This window comes from Dendrobates tinctorius, unplaced genomic scaffold (assembly GCF_039654945.1).
Source record: "Dendrobates tinctorius isolate UK_male_01 unplaced genomic scaffold, ASM3965494v1 ptg000016l, whole genome shotgun sequence".
NCBI classification, from domain to species: domain Eukaryota; kingdom Metazoa; phylum Chordata; class Amphibia; order Anura; family Dendrobatidae; genus Dendrobates; species Dendrobates tinctorius.
In genome coordinates, this window is record NW_027361684.1 from 34,737,903 (window position 1) to 34,757,919 (window position 20,017).

The window sequence follows — 20,017 nt, forward strand, 5'->3', positions numbered from 1 at the left end:
AGAAGCCGGAGAATGAATTAGGCAATGTTTGTAAAGGTACGCAAGCTGGACCAAGTCGCAGCCTTACGGAGAGGCCTGAGAATGAATGTAACTTTTTGTAAAAGTATGCAGACTGGACGAAGTCGCAGCCTTGCAGACCTGTTCTGCCGAGGCCTGGTGCCGAAAGATCGAAGAAGCGCTCACTCACCGGGTAGAGCGCACCTTAATCCCCGCTGGGACAGGCGCGTTCCTGACACGGTAGGATACCTGAATCGCCAAGCGAATCAACCTGGCTAGACCCTTCCTATGCCCGTCTGGAAGTATGAACAGGGCATCTGACTTGTGGAAAGGAGCCATCCACGAGATGTACCGTCTCAGCGCCCTAACCACATCCAGGGTGTGGAGGGCCTTCTCAATGCGATGGACTGGCGCCGGAACAAAGGGAAGGCAAAACAATTTCCCCGTTGAGATGGCAAGAGGAGAGGACCTTGTCCAGGAAGGACGGGAACGTCCTGAGAACTACCTTTTCCTGATAAAAATTCAGAAACGAATAACAGCAGGAAAGGGCTGCCAATTCCGAAACTCGTCTGATTGACGTAGTTGCCACTAGAGAGACCACGTTCCAAGAGAGGACGATCAGTGACAAGTCCTGCAGCAGTTCGAAAAGGAACATCCTGAAAGGCCCCGAGAACCGGGTTAAGGCTCCATGAGTCAAATGGTCTTCTATAAAGAGACGCCACATGGGAAACTCCCTGAATGAACATCTTGAGCTGAAGCTTGGTGGCAATTTGTGTTGGAAATGCACTGACAAGGTGGAAATTTTGCCGTTGAGCGAGCTAAGCGCAAGGCCTGATATTAATCCAGATTGAAGGAATTCCAATATGGCCAGAATGAAAAATACCAGAGGTGATCGACCATGAACCTTGCACCACAAAAAAAAAGGAAGGTTGTCTAGGTGCGGTGATAGATGCGCATGGACACAGGCTTCCTGGTACTAATCATGGTGGAAATCACGTCGTGAAGGAAACCAGCCTGAGCTAAAAACCAGGATTCAACAGCCACACCGTCAAAGACAGGACCCCGGAGTTCTGGTGGTAAATCGGGCCTTGCAAGAGTAGATCCATATGATATGAAAGTCGCCAGGAGACGTCGGCGACTAGTTGTATTAGTTCTGCATACCATGCTTGACGCGACTAGGATCACTGGCACTACCTCCGCTCTGATCCTCTTGATGACCCTCGGAAACAAGGAAAGGGGGGGGGGGGATGTACAGGAGCTGGAACCAGAGCTGTGGTGGAACTAGAGCGTCCGTTCCGATGGCGCAAGGATCGCGCGATCAGAAAATGAACCGAGAAACCTTGTTGTTTAGTCTTGAGGCCATGAGATCCACATCCGAAGTCCTCCAACGATGACAAATCTGCTGAAAGAGTTCCGGATGAAGAGACTACCTCCCCGAGGCAATGCCTTGGTGACCGAGAAAATCTATATTCTAATTTTCCAAGCCCGGGATGTGGCTTGCTGAGATGGGCGAATGGTTGGTCTCAGACCTACGGAAGATGAAACTCACTTCGTGCATGCCATCCTGCCCCGAAAACCTCCCTGACGGTTGATATACGCTACAGCCGTTGCGTTGTCGGATTCAGACCTGATGGGGAGACCTGCGAAGAGATGGCGGAGACTCCTTAGAGCTAATCTGATTGTTCTTATCCCCCCAAAGTTAATGGGGAGACGTGACTCTCGGGTTGACCAATGACCTTGTGCCGTGAGGTGACGAGGGACCGCACCCCAACTGAGGAGACTTGCATCGGAGGTTACTACCAACCATCTTACTGTGGGTAAAGACCTCCTTTGATTCAGGGAGGACCTCGGTGTCTACTCCCTGAGGGCTTGTCTGTCCGGCAGGGACGGAGGAATCCGACGGTCCAGGGAGAACGGGTTCTCGTCCAAAGCTAACAGCACTGCATGTTGTAAGGGACGGAGGTGGAACTGTGCAAATGGAACTGCTTCCATCACTGCCACCATCCTTCCGAGATCTCATGCTGAAAACGAATGGAGAGAGAAACTGGTCGAGAAAGAGGCCGCTCTGCTTGTTGTAAGGCTTGGGTCTCTCCTGGAGGGAGAGTGGTGAATCCGCGGGAAGTGTGAGCCGGTCCTGGGAAAGACTTTTTGCAGTCTATCTTCCGCCCTAGGCGGGAAAGAGTATTTACTGTTATCCACAGATTCCTTGCAGACTGGAAGGGACCGACCCTTGATGAGCAGGTCGTCCAGATACGGTAACAGTACCATTCCCCGAGGGTGAAGAATGGGCATGACAGCCGCCATGACTTTGGTAAAGACCCTGGGAGAGGTGGCGAGTCTGAAGGGCAAGGTCACGAACTGGAAGTGTTCATCGTGAGTTGCAAAACGCAGGAGCTACTGGAGGGAAGGGCAGATCAGCCCGATGTGAAGGCAAGCGTTCTTGACGTCAATGGATGATAGGAACTGTCCCTTTTCCATGGGAGCAACAACTGAACAGAGAGATTCCATTTGGAATCGCCGTACCGTGACAAGGTGATTACCAATTGAGATCCAGAGATGGGTCGCATGGACCCATCCTCTTTTAGAACCACAAAAGAAGGACTGAATAAAATCTTCTGAACCCTTCGTGAATGGGGACCGGAATGATGACTCCGTCCCTTAAAAGAACCTGAACAGCCCGAAGGAAGGCTCTGGTCTTTCTCTTGGAGAAAGAAGAAAGGTAAACTCAAGTTGGAAGGGGGGGGGGGGGGGGGAGAAACTGTATATTATATCCAAAGAACACCAGCTTCCTGACCCATTTGTCATCATTAGGTAGATCTATTAGATCTGGCTCCCCTAGATCCAGAAGCCCTAGGCCTGGGTTTCCAAGAACGGTTAGATCTGTATGAGATCTGGGAGCCTCTGTCTCCGCGCGGGGACAGACCTGATCCGAAAGAGAAGGTAGAGGAGGACCAACTGGAATTGTTGCGAGAAAATAGAAACACGTCGGCTGTTGGAGCGAAAACGGCCAAACAGCCCTTTGTTGAGGAAGGAATTCACTTGTCTTCTCCTCCGGTAGTATCAGAAATTTGCTGGTCCAGTCTCTCTACAAAAAGATGACCCGCTTGAAAAGGGGGGAGAAGTAAACAAACTTTTAGATGTCGCATCCGCCCACCAGCCGCGGAGCCCTGGGGCTCTTCCAATGGAGATCGCATTAGCGGCAGTATGAGCCGCGCAATTGGCGGCCTGAAAAGAAGCGTCTACTACAAATTTCGCTGTGTGAATCATCTGGCTGGCGACAGAGGTTGTCTCCGGAGGAAGATTGGTGCCCTGGAAGGCAGTAATCAGGACTTCTGCCCAAGCGGCCTTGCCTTAGTGACCTAAACTGCGGCGAAGGATGGAACAAACGCCGCTCCTGAAGCTTCTAAAAAAATTGAACGGGCAAGGTAGTCAATTTGATGATCGGAGGGGTTTCTGACCGAGGAACCCTCAGAAACAGATAGGAGCGTTGTGGAAGCAAGATGCGGTACAGGAGGGTCCACCGGAGGGATCTGTAATCGATCCTTCATTAGGTCTGGATCAAAAGGGTATTTAGCCAGAGTAAACTTTTGCCCAGTGAACCACTTATGGCTGATCCCTATGATACTGGACGGCAGATAAATAACCAGCGCACACGCTTATTCCTTAAATGAGGAGCGCTGGAGCGGGAATATTTTCCTCATTCAACCTCAGAATCCTGTTGACTGATTCTATAAGAGAATCAAGCGACTCTTGACCAGTTGGGGGATTCTGAGGGGCTGACGTGACAGATACAAAATCAGAGTTATGTTCGCTGTGAACCTCAGGAGAGGGCGAGCGAGAGACAGGAGTCGCTAATGCTGAGGCGCGAATGCAACTTGGGGACGCGCCATGAGCCCGCTTTGGCAGAGACAGTTCTCCCGGAGGGGGAATATAGCCTTGGCCAGAGGCTCCACCGACCGTGACAGGGATGCAGCCCACTCGGGGGTACCAGACGCAGGAGGCCCGTCAGCAGCTGCGAGGGGCGTTGGAGCACAGGTCGGGGCGCGGTTTGGACTCAGCCCGGGTCGCGGTCCGTGCATAACGGATTAGCTTGAGCACTGGAGAGTCATGCTCGCTGTGGTAAGGCCGACTTGCAGGTAGTACACACGGTAGAAAAGTGCAGTGTGCTTCTTAGCGGCCCGTTTAGCATAGCGCTCCAGAAAGGATTAACGGCAGAGTCTGACTGCAGCTGCAGGGAATGTGCCGGGAAGGGATTAAGCTTTAATCTGAGGGCAGATGCAGCTTACCCACGGTCCTGTGTTATGTCCCCTGGGAGGAAAACGGTGGCCCTGTGGTGTCACCCGGAATTCAGATGCTCCTGAAACGGTTAACTGCAGCAGAGGTAACAGACATGGCCTCCGAGATTAGAATTGCGCGTCTCATTTGGAATGAGAGGCGCCAAGAGGAGGGGGCAGTGACGATAGCACGGGCGGCGCTATTCAAATTGCGGCCTAGTGGGCCAGAAAAGCAGAGGACTAAATTTTTGGCCTACCCACTGTAGGTGCCGGGGGTGGCGCTATCGAGGGCGGCGCTATTTAGATTGCAGCCTAGCAGGCTGAAAAAGCCGGAGGCTAAATTTCTGGTCTCCCCGCGGTAAGCGCCGGGCGAGGGGGGCTGTGACCGGGCGCCAGTGTACCGCCGCTGACGCTAAGTCAGCGCTTCTCCTGGGGACAAGGACCCGACCCCATACCTCCACTCCTGTGCTCAGTCAGGTCGTCGCTGTCCAGGGTGTTTCAGTCTCATCCTCCAGGCGATGTAGCAGAGCTGGAGGAGGTTTTACAGGGGGGTATTGCTCAATCAATCCACCCTGTGGTAGGGGGACGGAGAGCTCTGGGGCCGATTCAGGGCATCCGAAAAAGCGCTGTTCAGGTCTGCTCCATGCACTCCTGTGCTACGTCCTGTTGCGCTTGCCCTCGTATCCGTGGAATACCGACCATAAGGGAACCATCGTCAGAGGAATCAGCCCCATTCGTCGCAGGAAAGTGTACGAGAAGGGTTACTCCACGTGCTTGCCAGTTGTTGGTTCGGGGGAGCGGGCCGTTGAAAGGAACCGTCGCCCTCTTCACTCCATTAATTAAAAAATAAAAATCTACAGAAAATTCAAAAATTAAATAGGTGGGGTCTGAAACCAGACCCAAGTGCCTCCTACAGACACTAAGCAAGAACTGGAGAATCTCAGCCAGCGAGAGGGTGTATACTGCAGGGGAAGAGCTAACTTTTTCTGGTTTACTTAGTGTCCTCCTAGTGGCCAGCAGCATAACACCCACGGTCTCTGTGTCCCCCAATGAGGCGCAGGAGAAATATAGGGTTATGTACATGTAGGGATAGCTGTGAACTGCCCTTGTTAGGGCCGAGCTATTATTAATACCATCATACCCAACCAAGTCCAGAGGAAATAGAAGATACAGCGATAAACTTCACATTTATTAAAGTTTGTTAAATTCTAAAAAAAAACAAAAAAAAAAAAAAAAACACACAGTACGGCTTGGATATCTATTTAGCGGGATCTTAAAGAGGGCTGACCACTGTCAGGGACATCATTGTCACTGATCCACAAAATGCAGGTATACTTTATTTGAATTGTCTATGTACATTATGCTACCTGTCTTTGATCAGATACTAGTACAGGGTTACATGACCTGAAGAGAGGAGTTTTACATTTACACTGGTCTTTGGATATTAGCACCCTTCTTCTATGGGATGATCACTATGGGGATTTATTTATGTGCTATTCAAAGTAATTGTGGCTTTGATTTTATTCATTCATTGAGTAAAAGTTTGATTTTATTACACGTCCCACTAATTACTATTCCTGATCCACAAGTATCGCAACACCAAACTTAGAGAGTCCAAAAATGCAGAGACGATCCCATAAGAATTAAGTATCAGAAAATATAGGAGTCCATGAACTTACCTACATGTCTCGGCAGGTTATACCTTATTCATGGCCAACAGAGTCTTGATCACGTTTATTCTAATCACTGTTAATTGTCCATGCTGAATATTACACATCATTACTAGTGATGAGCGCACGTGCTCCGATAAGGTATAATCCAGGCATGCTTGGGTGTTATCCAAGTAACACTGGTGTGCTTGAATAATATGCTTGGCTCCCGGCGGCTGCATGTGTGAGGCTCTGAGCCATGTTCCTGTTCTGTTTGACTTGCCCTTACTTTTGCCCTTATCAAAGATGGAGTAAGTAGCTTCACAAGGGGCCATCTTGTTCCTGTTTGACTTTGCCCTTACTTTTGCCCTTATCAAAGATGGAGTAAGTAGCTTCACAAGGGGCCATCTTGTTCCTGTTTGACTCTTCCTGTTTCCTGCCTGCTGTGTACAAAAGGGACTCAGCACATTATACTTGTGCTTGTGTATCTGGATCTTCACCTGCTGCCAAGCTTGGAGAACTCGCATTGTGCCTGCTTCTTCTATACCTTGGGATTCCCCGTTTGTTACTTACCTGCCGTCCTGCCTGACCGCCTCTGCTCTGCTTCATTCATCTCTGCGGCCTGCTCTCCGCTTGAAGCCTGGTCCAGGCTCAGGACTTTAGGACTGTGTGCTCCCGGACCTCAGACTCTCGCCAGTTGGTTCGTACAGACTCTACCTGTTGCCAGAACTTATATCTGCTTACCGTGTAATACTGAAGCCTGCTTCCTGCAATACCCCTGAACTATCTTTGCATAGTACTGTGACCTGTTGCTACAATACAATACTGAACCTTTGAACATATACTGTGTCTGTCTTCTCTGACCCATGCTACCGAGTTCCATAGAACCTATAGTACCAATTTGACAGGATACACAAGCCAATAATATGGAGCTCGCTGGGTCAGATTCTGTGGAAGTAAGCCTTAAAAAGATATGCACATTTATCTCAGGACTTCAAGGGGAGCTTCAGGCTACCAAAACAAAATTGTCGGCACTAGAGACTCAAGCTAACCATAATGCTACCATAGCCGATACGTCCATTCAGGCGTTAGCTACTCGTCTCTCAAAACTAGAGACTACAGTTTCAGCCCCAGCCGCAACCCCACCTTCGATTCCAGCTTTCCCTAAACTCCCGCCATTCAGGTTCGGTGGCGAAAGAGAAAAGTTCCGAGGGTTCCTAAATCAGTGTCAGCTGTATTTTGCTGCGCATGCGGCTCAGTTTCCAACAGGACGAGACAAGGTGTTAGCTATGATAATGCTGTTAACCAACAAGGCTCTTGCTTGGGCAAATCCCCTGATTGAAACTAATGATGTCTGTTTGAATTCTTTAAATGACTTTATTTCCGCAATGTGTCAGATGTTCGATGACCCCAACCGAAGTGCCACAGCAGAGACTGCATTGCTGGCCCTCCATCAGGGAAAGCGTCCTGTCGTAGAATACGCGATGGAATTTCGGAGGTGGGTGTTGGATACCACATGGTGCGACTCAGCAAAATACGCAGTGTTTAGGAGGGGGTTATCTGCCGCAATTAAAGACGATTTGGCTAGAGGCGAGTCACCCACTGCCCTGGGAGACTTCATAAACCATTGCATTCGTATTGATATTCGTCTTGCAGAACGCCGGCAAGAGAGATGGGCAGATGCTAACCGCAGTAATTTTTTAACCTTGCCGTCTCCCTCCAGGGAAGCTCAGAACAAGTCTTTCCTCCCGGTTGAGTCAGAACCTATGCAGGTCGATGCAGTCCGGAGAAGTCCTCCTGACCCACGCAAGGAGCACCGTTTTAGAGAAAATTTATGCTTCTATTGTGGAAAATCAGGTCACTATATTTCAAATTGTCCCGGTAAGAATCGCAAGACCACGGCTGCGGTAATAGAATGTGACTTTTCGGATGTATCTTCAGTAGTTTCCCACTCAAACCCTCCTAGGAAGGAAATAGTCGACTGGAATCACGACTTCTCCGACTGTACTTCAGAAATATTCTCACCGGTGAATGCAGCCATCTCATCAGTAAGTTCCACTACTTCGACCTTGGACGGCTCAAGGAAGGACTCGCACTGTTATATCCCCATCAAGATATGGACCCAGTCCCAGTGGATTACTAGTTTCGCTATGGTTGACTCAGGGGCCAGCGGCAATTTTATGGACATTACATTCGCTAAAAAACACAGTATATGTTCACAAAGGAGGATTTCTCCGGTATTGATGGAAACTGTGGATGGTTCCCCACTGGTATCCGGGCCCGTAGACCTTGAAACAACGTCACTGAAAGTCCGTATGGGGGCGGATCACTCAGAAAGACTGTCCTTGTTAATTTCTTCCCCTCATTTTCCCATAATCCTAGGATTACCATGGCTACGACTGCAAAACCCTACCATCAATTGGGAGACGAAAGAAATACAGTTTCCAAGAAGACAGATATCATCTAAAGAACCAGCTTTAGTTGGGTCAGCATGCTCAGTTGACCTAAATCTACCAATAGAGTATCAGGATTTCATCGATGTATGTGACAAAAAAAATGCAGACAAATTAACTCCACATCGGCCGTACGATTGCCCCGTGGAACTGCTACCTGGTGCCGCGATTCCGTTCGGTAACATTTACCCTTTGGCTGGGCCAGAACTAAAAGCCCTTAGGGAGTATATCGATGAGAACCTAGCCAAGGGATTTATACGACCATCTTCCTCTCCAGCGGGTGCCCCAATCTTCTTCGCAAAAAAAAAAAGGATGGTTCACTCCGCCCATGTATTGATTACCGAGAACTCAACAAAATTACGATCAGGAACTCCTATCCACTTCCATTAATTCCTGAACTACTTGAAAGGGTGCGACACTCTAAAATCTTCACGAAATTAGATCTCCGTGGAGCATACAATCTAGTACGGATCCGCCCCGGTGACGAGTGGAAAACAGCCTTCCGGTCACGCTATGGGCATTTTGAGTACCTCGTCATGTCTTTTGGTCTCCGTAATGCGCCGGCTACATTTCAACACTTGGTGAATGACATTTTCAGAGACATACTCGATATTTTTGTTGTTGTTTATTTGGATGACATTTTGATCTTTTCCAGCAACATCGAGGAGCATCAGCAGCACGTGAGAGTAGTCTTGGATCGTGTACGGCAGAATCACTTGTATATCAAGTTGGAGAAATGTGAATTTCACAAGACGGAAATCCAATTCTTGGGGTATGTTATCTCTCCTCAGGGTCTCAGCATGGATGCCAGTAAAACTCAAGCCATTCAGGAGTGGCCAATTCCCAAGTCTGTGAAAGAAGTACAACGATTTATTGGATTCGCTAATTTTTACAGACGATTCATTAAAAATTTTTCGGAGATCGTCATACCCATCACCCAATTGACCCGGAAGAAGATACCATTTGTCTGGTCACCGCAAGCGCAGACAGCATTTTCCAAGTTAAAAGCTAAATTCACATCAGCACCGATCCTCGTACACCCGGATCCGGATCGAGCTTTCATAATGGAAGTAAACGCTTCCGACTGTGCGATAGGGGCCATACTCTCACAAAGAACAGGTGAGAAAGATCTTTTACACCCTTGTGCCTTTCTTTCCCAGAAATTGTCGCCCGCAGACAGAAATTACGATGTCGGGAATAAAGAGCTATTGGCCATTATAACCGCATTCAAGGAATGGAGGCATGTACTACAGGGAGCATCTCACCAGATTGTTGTATTTACGGATCATCGGAACCTCGAATTCATGAGATCGGCAAGGTGTCTAAAACCTAGACAGGCCCGATGGACTTTATTTCTTAATCAGTTTGACTTCATTGTTTCCTACAGGCCAGGCTCTCGTAATGGGAAGGCCGATGCACTATCTAGGATTCACTCAGGAAACGTAACTCCAGCATTACCTCCGAGGACTATACTCTCAGAAAGAAACTTCATAGGAGTGTTACACAATCAAGATCTATTAACAGGTATTAAGGAAGCCTACGTGGAGACCCACTACTGATCCGACCCCTCAATCAGGTAAACCTAACCTTGAAAAACAGACTTTGGTTTCAGTGGCAACGCCTGTATATTCCGGAAACGGTCAGACTAAGTGTACTAAAATTAATGCATGACTCAAAGATCGCCGGTCATAGAGGAGTCCAGAAGACTCAGGAATTCTTGTCTCGCTTCTTTTGGTGGCCGACCTACCGGAGAGACGTTCAACATTACGTCTCGTCATGTGAGGTATGTGCAAGATCAAAGGTTCCCCGCTCCTCACCTACGGGACTGTTACAACCCCTCCCTATTCCATCTCGCCCTTGGGGGTCTGTTTCAATGGATTTCATTGTAGAATTGCCTACTTCTAAGGGGAAAAACACTATCCTAGTAGTGGTCGACCGTTTGACCAAGGCTGCCCATTTCATTCCCTGTATCGGTCTTCCGACAGCCAAACAGACAGCGGACCTCATCGTACAAAATGTTTTTCGGCTACATGGATTTCCTGACGAAGTGATATCAGATCGAGGGGTCCAATTTACCTCAAAATTTTGGCGAAGCTTCTGTGCCGCCCTGGACATCAAGGTAAATCTATCATCTGCTTTTCATCCGCAGTCTAACGGACAAACGGAACGGACTAATCAAACCTTGGAGCAGTATTTACGTTGCTACGTATGCCACTTGCAAGATGATTGGGTAAACTTACTCCCGATGGCCGAATTTACATATAACAACTCGCAGAGTGCCTCCACCAAGCAGTCTCCTTTCTTCGCCAATAAGGGGTATCATCCCAGCATCCTCCCTCGACTCCCGATAGACATGTCTGTACCCGCAGCAGCTGACCGAATTACGTGTTTACAACAGAATTTAGAGTCTTTGAAACAAACGCTGGCTACAGCTCAAGAGAGATACAAGAGAGCTGCAGACAGGTTCCGTAAACCAGCACCAACATACAAAGTAGGAGACATGGTCTGGCTTTCGACAAGAAATTTGAAATTAAGGATTCCGACATCTAAGTTGGGACAGAAATATGTTGGCCCATACAAAATCGACAACATAGTGAGTCCTGTAGCCTGCCGTCTTAAGTTGCCTACATCTTTGAAAATACACCGTTTTTCATGTCTCCTTGCTTAAACCGGTAGTACCGAATACTTTTCCTGGACGTACACCTGTTCCTGGACGTACACCTGTTCCACCTGGTCCAGTTCTCATTGACGGGCAAGAAGAATTTATCGTGGAAGGGATCATCGACTCTCGGATCCATAGGGGGAAACTGCAGTACTTCGTGAAATGGCAGGGTTACCCATCGGAGGAGAATTCCTGGGAACCTCAGGAGAACATTCGAGCTCCCCGTCTGATCCAACGGTTCCACAGCCGATACCCCAATAAACCTGATCTAAGGTCGTCCGGAGGACATCCTTGAAGGAGGGAATAGTGTGAGGCTCTGAGCCATGTTCCTGTTCTGTTTGACTTTGCCCTTACTTTTGCCCTTATCAAAGATGGAGTAAGTAGCTTCACAAGGGGCCATCTTGTTCCTGTTTGACTTTGCCCTTACTTTTGCCCTTATCAAAGATGGAGTAAGTAGCTTCACAAGGGGCCATCTTGTTCCTGTTTGACTCTTCCTGTTTCCTGCCTGCTGTGTACAAAAGGGACTCAGCACATTATACCTGTGCTTGTGTATCTGGATCTTCACCTGCTGCCAAGCTTGGAGAACTCGCATTGTGCCTGCTTCTTCTATACCTCGGGATTCCCCGTTTGTTACTTACCTGCCGTCCTGCCAGACCGCCTCTCCTGTCCGGATCTGCTCTGCTTCATTCATCTCGGAGGCCTGCTCTCCGCTTGAAGCCTGGTCCAGGCTCAGGACTTTAGGACTGTGTGCTCCCGGACCTCAGACTCTCGCCAGTTGGTTCGTACAGACTCTACCTGTTGCCAGAACTTATATCTGCTTACCGTGTAATACTGAAGCCTGCTTCCTGCAATACCCCTGAACTATCTTTGCATAGTACTGTGACCTGTTGCTACAATACAATACTGAACCTTTGAACATATACTGTGTCTGTCTTCTCTGACCCATGCTACCGAGTTCCATAGAACCTATAGTACCAATTTGACAGCATGATTTGTGGCTGTTAGACAGATACAATACTTGCAGGGATTGCTTGTTTGTTTCTAAGAGACTCAAAACATGCAGCCGCAGGAACCCGAACATATTATTCTCGAGTACTACAAGATCGACAGATAACACATTATTTGAGCTCGTTAGCTCATCCTTATTCATTACCAGACACACACAAACCTCATCCAAGCTCTTACCCCCATTGTGCTATGTAGACTGGCTCAATAACCCAGGGAATCTCATTGACAAATGAAATGGCTCCTGTGATATGGTACAGCACCGGCACATCTCTAATCTGCTCCCACGGCATGGGCATATTCTCCAGCAGTTTCAGCACGGCATGAGGCATGTACTTCAGAGCTCTGGAAATAAAGACACAGTAGTTTCTTGTCATGTAATAGAAGTGATGGAATGTTAGCTCATTCTGTATTTATCTACATTTTCTCCATGCATCAACCCTTCTCCGGCCGCTTACCCAAGGTAGACTCTCTTATCATGCCGGAACTTTCTGTTGGTCATGTCTCCGTGGTCGCGGATGATTTTACGGACATGTTCTGGTGGCATGTCCTCCTTCTGAGCATCCACAAAGCCAAATTTCCTTTTCTCTGCATAACGCTTGGCCTGTAGCTGCTGCCATTTCCGTGCTAAAAAACGAAGAGAAGATAACAAGTGATTTTGGAGTTTCCACCAGGGCTGTGGAGTCGGTAAGCCACAGTTGCGACTCCGACTCCTGGATTTTATCAGGCTCCGACTCAGATTCCGGCTCCTTCATAAATGGCCAATTCATAACAACAAATTTACTGTTGTAAAATATTAAACATCGTGCTTATTCAGTTTCTCACCATCATATAAGTAATCAGACCACTTAGAGCAAAAACTACATTTATTAGAATACAATTAGAATATAGCAAATAACTTTTATAAACTTTTCTAAACTGTAAGTAAATATGCAATAAACACTGTTATGCAGTTAATAAGAAGAAATCTATAAATTTGTCCTCAGAAAAAGTATTGCCTCTGTCAGATCCTCCTTCATGGATGCCCTCAAATCTGATCTAATTATTTTGAGAGCAGAGAACAACCTCTCTACACTAACTTGTGTTGGTGGCAAAGCAGTAACCACTCGGGCAACATCTCTGACAATGTCAGGATACAGAGGAATCGCTTGTTGCACTGTTATTTTTGATGAACGGTCAAATTTCTCAATTTCTTTTAGTGCACATGAAAAATTCTGCTGAAATGTACTGGCTGTGTTCCTTGATGGGGATGACTCTTCTTCTATGCGGGAACGCTTTGCACGGTCCTTGTGATCCAAATATTTTTCGAAATTAAATTCTTCATCAGTTGATGATGAGGGTGAAGATGTGGCAGGACGACCAAATGCTTCTTGTTCCTCCTGACTGTTCTGCAACCCTTTCATCCTTACTGCTATTTCAAACAGAGCTTCTTTTCCTTTACTTAGCTGTTGATCATCTAGAAGAATCAACAGCTAAGTAAGCAGCATTGGGTCTACATAAACAGCTGCCAAAAGAATGTTATTTTGTAATAGTAGCTCCTCTCTCCGTTTCATTGATGTAGCAATGCCACTTGCAATTAACCCTCCTCTTTGGGACATTCGAAACATCAGGTTCTTCCACTCCTTTAATAAAATAACTAGAGTTAAGTCCTCTGCTTGTAATTTTTTAGTCACTGTAAATGGGTGCTCTAGCAATTTTTCCAGCTCAGTCACCTGATTCCACTGACTTTCATTTAGCGTCAGTTGAGGGTTAGCCATGTCTACAAGAAAGGTTTTCAGTTCAACCAAGCGCTGAATCATTAAGTAAGTACTGCCCCATCGTGTGGCTTGATCAATAATTGCCCCTTTTCCAGCACGTCTCTTCAAAATTGAGTCAACTTTAGGGGTTCTGGCAACAGTAGCCAATTTTCTCACCTTGCCAATCAGTGCAGCAGCATGTCTTTCTTGCAGACTGTCTCTTATAGCCAGCTGTAGCGTTTGCACAACACAGCGCATGTGATGAATGAAAGAACATATTGACACAGTTTCAACAAGATCATCTAAATTATCATGTTGCTGTTCATCAGAAGCAACTTCAGTTTGCTCCTCAGTTACAATACTGTGTTCCTCTATTTCAAACATTTGTGTCTGTGGACCCAGAATGTTCTTCTAGCTGCTGGTCACCATCATTACTCTCATTCATTAGCTTAATAGTACTTATATTTGAAGCATTGTCAGTTACGACAGAAAGAACTTGCTCTTTTTTAAGTTCATAGTCTTGCAGAACCTTTTCCACCAAGACCTGGAGAAACTCACTGGTGTGATGAGCTTTGGTGTCTTTTACTGCCAATGTCTTGGTAACTATTTAATTTTTGTCACAAACAAATCGGACATTGATGGCAAAATAGTTCACTCTGTGAAGTGTGCAGGCATCCATTTTAAGAAACAGAAAGCGTCCCATGAGAGTTTTTTTTAAGTTCTTCCTTTTGTTTAAAAGCTTCTTCAATTACTAATTTTCTAATACTCTCTCTCTCTCCAGAGAAACACCAAGCTTGCGGGCCATTTCCCCATTCAGACACATAAAAGCTGGTCGTGAAAATAATGAAATGGGCACACTATCCTTTACAACGAGCTCTATGATCTGTTTTTTAAATGTATCTACTGTCATTGTCACAGTAACTTTGTCACTGACAAAATATCTTGCAACTGATGGCTGCAAAGTTCTCTGCTCCTTTGTTTGGCTGGAAGAGCTGGGCACTGGTTCATTGGTTTGGATGCAGTCTCTCTCATCCACTGCTTTCAGTACTTCTGGATGAAAGCGCTGTCAATGTCTCTATAGATTAGAAGCTCTGGTAGGAGCATTTTTATATTTGCCTGAATATGCACTCAGCTTGGCTTCACAGCATTTGTTTTCGTCTGGATCATTTGTCATACACTGACAGACATAATGTTTTCTATCTTGAGTGATGGTGAAATGTTCAAATACAGCTGATTTAATGTGATGCTTCTTTGACATTCTCAGGTTTTTAATTCTGCATTCACAATCCAAATGACAATTGTTTTTCCTAAAAACAATTGTACAAAATTATTGCCAGGTCGTACAACTGATATAGTGGTCAGTAATACTGTTATTATTCCTCATGTACTCACAGTTAACTGATGCAAAGTTTGTTGAAAGGATAATACTTCTTACAGTCTTCCTCTTCTGAGTAGCAGGCAGCTGTGAGATGCTTGGAAGACGCACACCTAGTATGATCTAGTCTAGAGGAGGAGCTTTACTACTAAGAATTTGCAACACATTTTCACTTTCAGTTTCATACATTGTAAGTAGGGGGGTTGGGGCAGCATGAGGTTAACCAAGTATAAGATTAGATAAAAAAATATATATAAAGTGTAAAGCACTTTATATATATTTTTTTTTCTACTGGCTAACACGGTACCAAACCACTTTTTTCGGAAGATTAGATAAGGGCAGTGGAGAACAGTGACACACAAGAAGTAAGAAATGTCTCTCTCTCCAGCAGAACTGCTTATCACTGTTGTTCATAGTTTTATAGAACATATATATTTGAGTAACATTTATAAAATTCATATGAAATTCAATTATGAAATATTAATACTTTTTTTTAAAGCTGGAGTCGGAGTCGGTACATTTCTACCGACTCCAACCAAAACTAACTCCGACTCCACAGCCCTGGTTTCCACACCTTCTCTTTTACCCCAATAGATCCACATATCTGGTTCAATGCTAACCCTTTACCGCTCACCTTTCTCCTGCAACTTCTCCTCAGACATGTAATCAGGTGCAGGTGGGGCCAGTCCAGGCACTGGGGGTAACCCCGGCCTATAGGGAAACATCCCAGCCATGGTGTGTCGAGCTGAAAAACAAAGAAAAAAAAAAATGACATACTTTAGACCCAAAGAATAAAAAAATATATATAACATACAAAGAGTAAAAAGATGACATCCTGGAGCAAAGCCATCACCTACTATGAAAGCTGAGGATACAACCTTTTGAAAACCCACCAACCTTGAGCATGGAGAGGTCACATGCAAATTTAGCATTGCATCCGCCTCATGGTGCCACCCAGATGTGCAGAGAAATTAGCTCAGTTCACTTAATTAGGGCAGCAGCAAAGCAGATCAAAAGCAATGACCCTGTGCAAACAGTTACTAAAGGGACGATATCATCAGAAAATTCCAAATAAAAAGCCTTTAAACAGTAAAACTTAGGGTGTGTGCAGACGCTGCGGAATCCGCTGCGGATTAATCCGCACGGATTTTGCAAAAACCGCAGATAAACCGCAGGTCAAAAGACCTGCGGATTATCTGCGGTTTTGACTGCGGTTTGGTCCTGCAGATTCACCATCTCCACAATGGTGGAGATAGGATTCCGCAGAAAGAATTGACATGTCAATTCTTTCTGCGGTTTCAAAACCGCAGCAAATCCGCGCGGATTTTTCCGCAACGTCTACACAGCGGTTTTTTTTTTACCATTCATTTGAATGGTACTGTACACCGCAGCTAAAACTGCTGCGGGTCCGCAGCGGCCAAAACCACTGCGGAAACGCAGCGGATTCCGCAGCGTGTGCACATACCCTTAAACAAAAATGAGACACAAGTGTTAAAATGAATGTGCTCTATGGGTCAGTACACCACTCTATGAGCGATAGGTGGTGGCTCAGGACTTACACTGATCTGATGCACTTTGCAGCCCCTATAATATTTCTAGATGATAGGTTACACTGTAAAACTTTGTATCAGTGCTACCCATTTATAACATACAGGGTGATAAAGTTCTTTGAAAAGGAGAATTATACTTGCTGTAATGGAACAAGAGCAATAATTTACACCAAGAAACCAAAAACATGAACTAACCAAAACTTCTCACAGCTGACATCTGCTACAATTGCATCCAGTCTGAGCAATCTGTAATCTCAATAGACCAAATGGATTAACACACTGTAGCACAGTTCCCGAGAGAGCAGGTGTTCAAGCCTCAGTTTTAGCTCACAGAAGTTATAAAACCAAGTACAACTTGTTTTCCCTTTTAAAGTTTAAAGGCGACCTGTCACAGGGGCAAAAGAGGCCAGTGACAAAACTGGATGCGTAATTGGGGACAGCTCCTCTGTAAAGGGGTTGCAGCCTTTCTGCTGCAGTTATGGGTGGGATTCAGACCTCACCTGACAGTTATAGTATCCTATGGGGCATTAATGCTTATCGCTGCTATCACATCTCCTAGAAGCATTTTACACGGCACCGATCCTCAGAATAGAGGGGGCAGTGCTGACCATGTCTGCCATTCCTTCTTCCTCCTGTCTCCTCTGCCACATTAATGCTTATCGCTGACCATGTCTGCCATTCCTTCTTCCTCCTGTCTCCTCTGCCACATTAATGCTTATCGCTGACCATGTCTGCCATTCCTTCTTCCTCCTGTCTCCTCTGCCACATTAATGCTTATCGCTGACCATGTCCGCCATTCCTTCTTCCTCCTGTCTCCTCTGCCCCAGTAATGCTCAGCACTAGTGATGAGCGAGTATACTCGTTGCTCAGGTTTTCCCGAGCATGCTCAGGTGTCCTCCGTGTATTTTGGCGTGCTCGGAGACTTAGTTTTCATCATCTAATTTGCATGATTTGCGGCTACTAGACAGCCTGAATACATGTGTGGAATGCCTGTTTGTTATGAAATTCCCACATGTATGCTGAATACATGTGAGAATTTCATAACAAACAGGCATTCCACACATGTATTCAGGCTGTCTAGTAGCCGCAAATCATGCAGATTAGATGATGAAAACTAAGTCTCCGCGCACGCCAAAATACACGGAGGGCACCCGAGCATGCTTGGGGAGTCCCGAGCAACGAGTATACTCGCTCATCACTAGCCATGTCCGCCATTCCTTCTTCCTGAGTCCTGTCCCATTCACTAGAATGAAGCTTTACTGCAGTTTTCTCTGCAGGAGATCATCACAGTGCAGGGAAAAGGCAGAGAGGGGCTGCAGTCCGGGGGAGGACAGGAAACCAGCTATGTCACCTCCCAGCAGGTAGATAGGGACTCCCCTCCTGACCTGCCGCCAGCACCCCGGCTATAGGAGCACAGCGCGTTACTAACACGGGAGGGGGACACCGCGATCTTTGTGATCCAGGACACAGGTCCCCACCGGATCAGGTGCAGGAGCTTCCCCAACACCTTAGGCCTGAAGCCTCTGCCCACACATGGCCAGGATCCAACATGGCCGCAGGGGACACATCACACAGCGCTAACCTGCAGCGCTCCCTCAGGTACCAACCTGCCTGTCCGCCTCCTCTCCTCAGTCCTTATCGGTGAGATCCGCCACCAGAACAACTACGATGGCGGATAATCGCAGCGCACACGATTCGGACCGTGACCCGGATGTAGAAAGATGCAACACGCGTCACCACGCAGAGCTCTGCACCAATAGGAAGACGGCGTGGCTGCGTACCCGGAAATGATAACATCGGAAGGAGGCGGTGTAGTGTCTTGTGCTAGCAGGGGTAGATTGCGCCAAGTTGTGCTTGGCTGACGGTCACAGTCGACGTGTTGTGCTCTCCCCGTTATTAACCCTTTCACGGGCAGATCATGGTCTTTTTATTGCTTCCTCTGTGAGACAAATCTGTCATTTTCCCACCTGCACAGCCGTATGAGGGGTATTTTTTTTGTGTGGGATTTAACCCCTTAATGACCGGAGATTTTCCGGTTTTGCCTTTTCATTTTTTGCTCCCCTTCTCAGAGCCATACCTTTTTTTACTTTTTGTCAGTATGGCCGTGTGAGGGCTTGTTTTTAGCAGGATGAGTTGAACTTTTGAACGACACCATTGGGAAAAAAAATTCCAAGTGCGGTGAAATTGCAAAAAAAAAAAGTGCAATCCCACAGTTGTTTTTTTGTTTGGCTTTTTTCTAGGTTCACTAAATGGTAAAACTGACCTGCCATTATGATTCTCCAGGTCATTACGAGTTCACAGACACCAAACATGTCTAGGTTCTTTTTTATCTAAGTGATGGAAAAAAAAAATTACAAACTTTTCTAAAAAAAAAATTGTGTCATTTTCCGAGACCCATAGCGTCTCCAGTTTTTGTGATCTCGGACTGGGTGAAGCCTTAGTTTTTGCGTGCCGAGCGGACGTTTCTAACTATACCATTTTTGTGCCGATACAATCTTTTGATCGCCCGTTATTGCATTTTAATGCAATGTCACGGCAACCAAAAAAAGTAATTCTGGCGTTTTGATTTTTTTTTCGCTACACCGTTTAGCGATTGTTAAACTTTTTTTATTCATAGATCGGGTGATTCTGAACGCAGCGATACCAAATATGTCTGTTTGATTTTTGTTGTTGATTTTAACTTTTTTTATTTTTTTCATATTTTTAAAAACTTTTTTTTTTTCCTTTTGGCATGGGAGTCTAGAAGCTGCCATAGCATGATCGCCTCTGCTGCATAGAGGCGATGCTTAGATCACCTCTATGTAGCAGATTTACTGCATTGCTATGAGTTCTGACCACCGGGCAAGGAAAGATGCAAAATTTTGCTTAACATTTTTTCACTCGGGAACCAACCACAGCCCTCCAAAATTACTATAATCCACTTCAGCAATTTTCATAAATTACTGCAGAAATGTGTACCCGCTCATATATAGCTTATATTTGTTTCTGGTGCTAAGTCAGCCTAGAGGTGTGCCAAATTTCTAGTGTGCCTCTGAATAAGTGTGAGACCCTACCACAGCCCTGCTGTGAAGGAAATGACCTTTATTCTCCCTGCAGCATTTGGCGTTCATTCATAGGGGTGGCGTCAGTGCGGATTCAGTCACTGCTCTGTGCGTAGAGCGCGGCGGCTTTATCCACACGCCAAAATGAGGAAATGGTTGCACTCCGTTGCATTAAGGCATGTCAATGTGAAATACATGACGTGTGAATAGCGTAATGGCTTTTGACATTTAGGAAAACACATGAGATACTTAGCACAAAATTTGGCCAAAAAATG

The 20,017-nt window shown here is 46.2% G+C and overlaps 1 protein-coding gene across 1 annotated transcript in view; it reads right to left on the reverse strand.

The window, feature by feature from the left end:
• PRPF8 (pre-mRNA processing factor 8) overlaps nt 1-18,462 on the reverse strand; it is a 59,003-nt gene extending 40,541 nt beyond the window's left edge. The window contains exons 1-4 of the mRNA XM_073565664.1: nt 18,309-18,462; nt 15,786-15,896; nt 12,499-12,667; nt 12,221-12,385 (exon numbers count right to left, since the gene is read on the reverse strand). Coding sequence (XP_073421765.1) covers nt 12,221-12,385; nt 12,499-12,667; nt 15,786-15,885 — 434 coding nt within the window. The 5' untranslated portion in view covers nt 15,886-15,896; nt 18,309-18,462. The remainder of the gene's footprint in view (nt 1-12,220; nt 12,386-12,498; nt 12,668-15,785; nt 15,897-18,308) is intronic.
• Between the last annotated feature and the right edge of the window lie 1,555 nt (nt 18,463-20,017).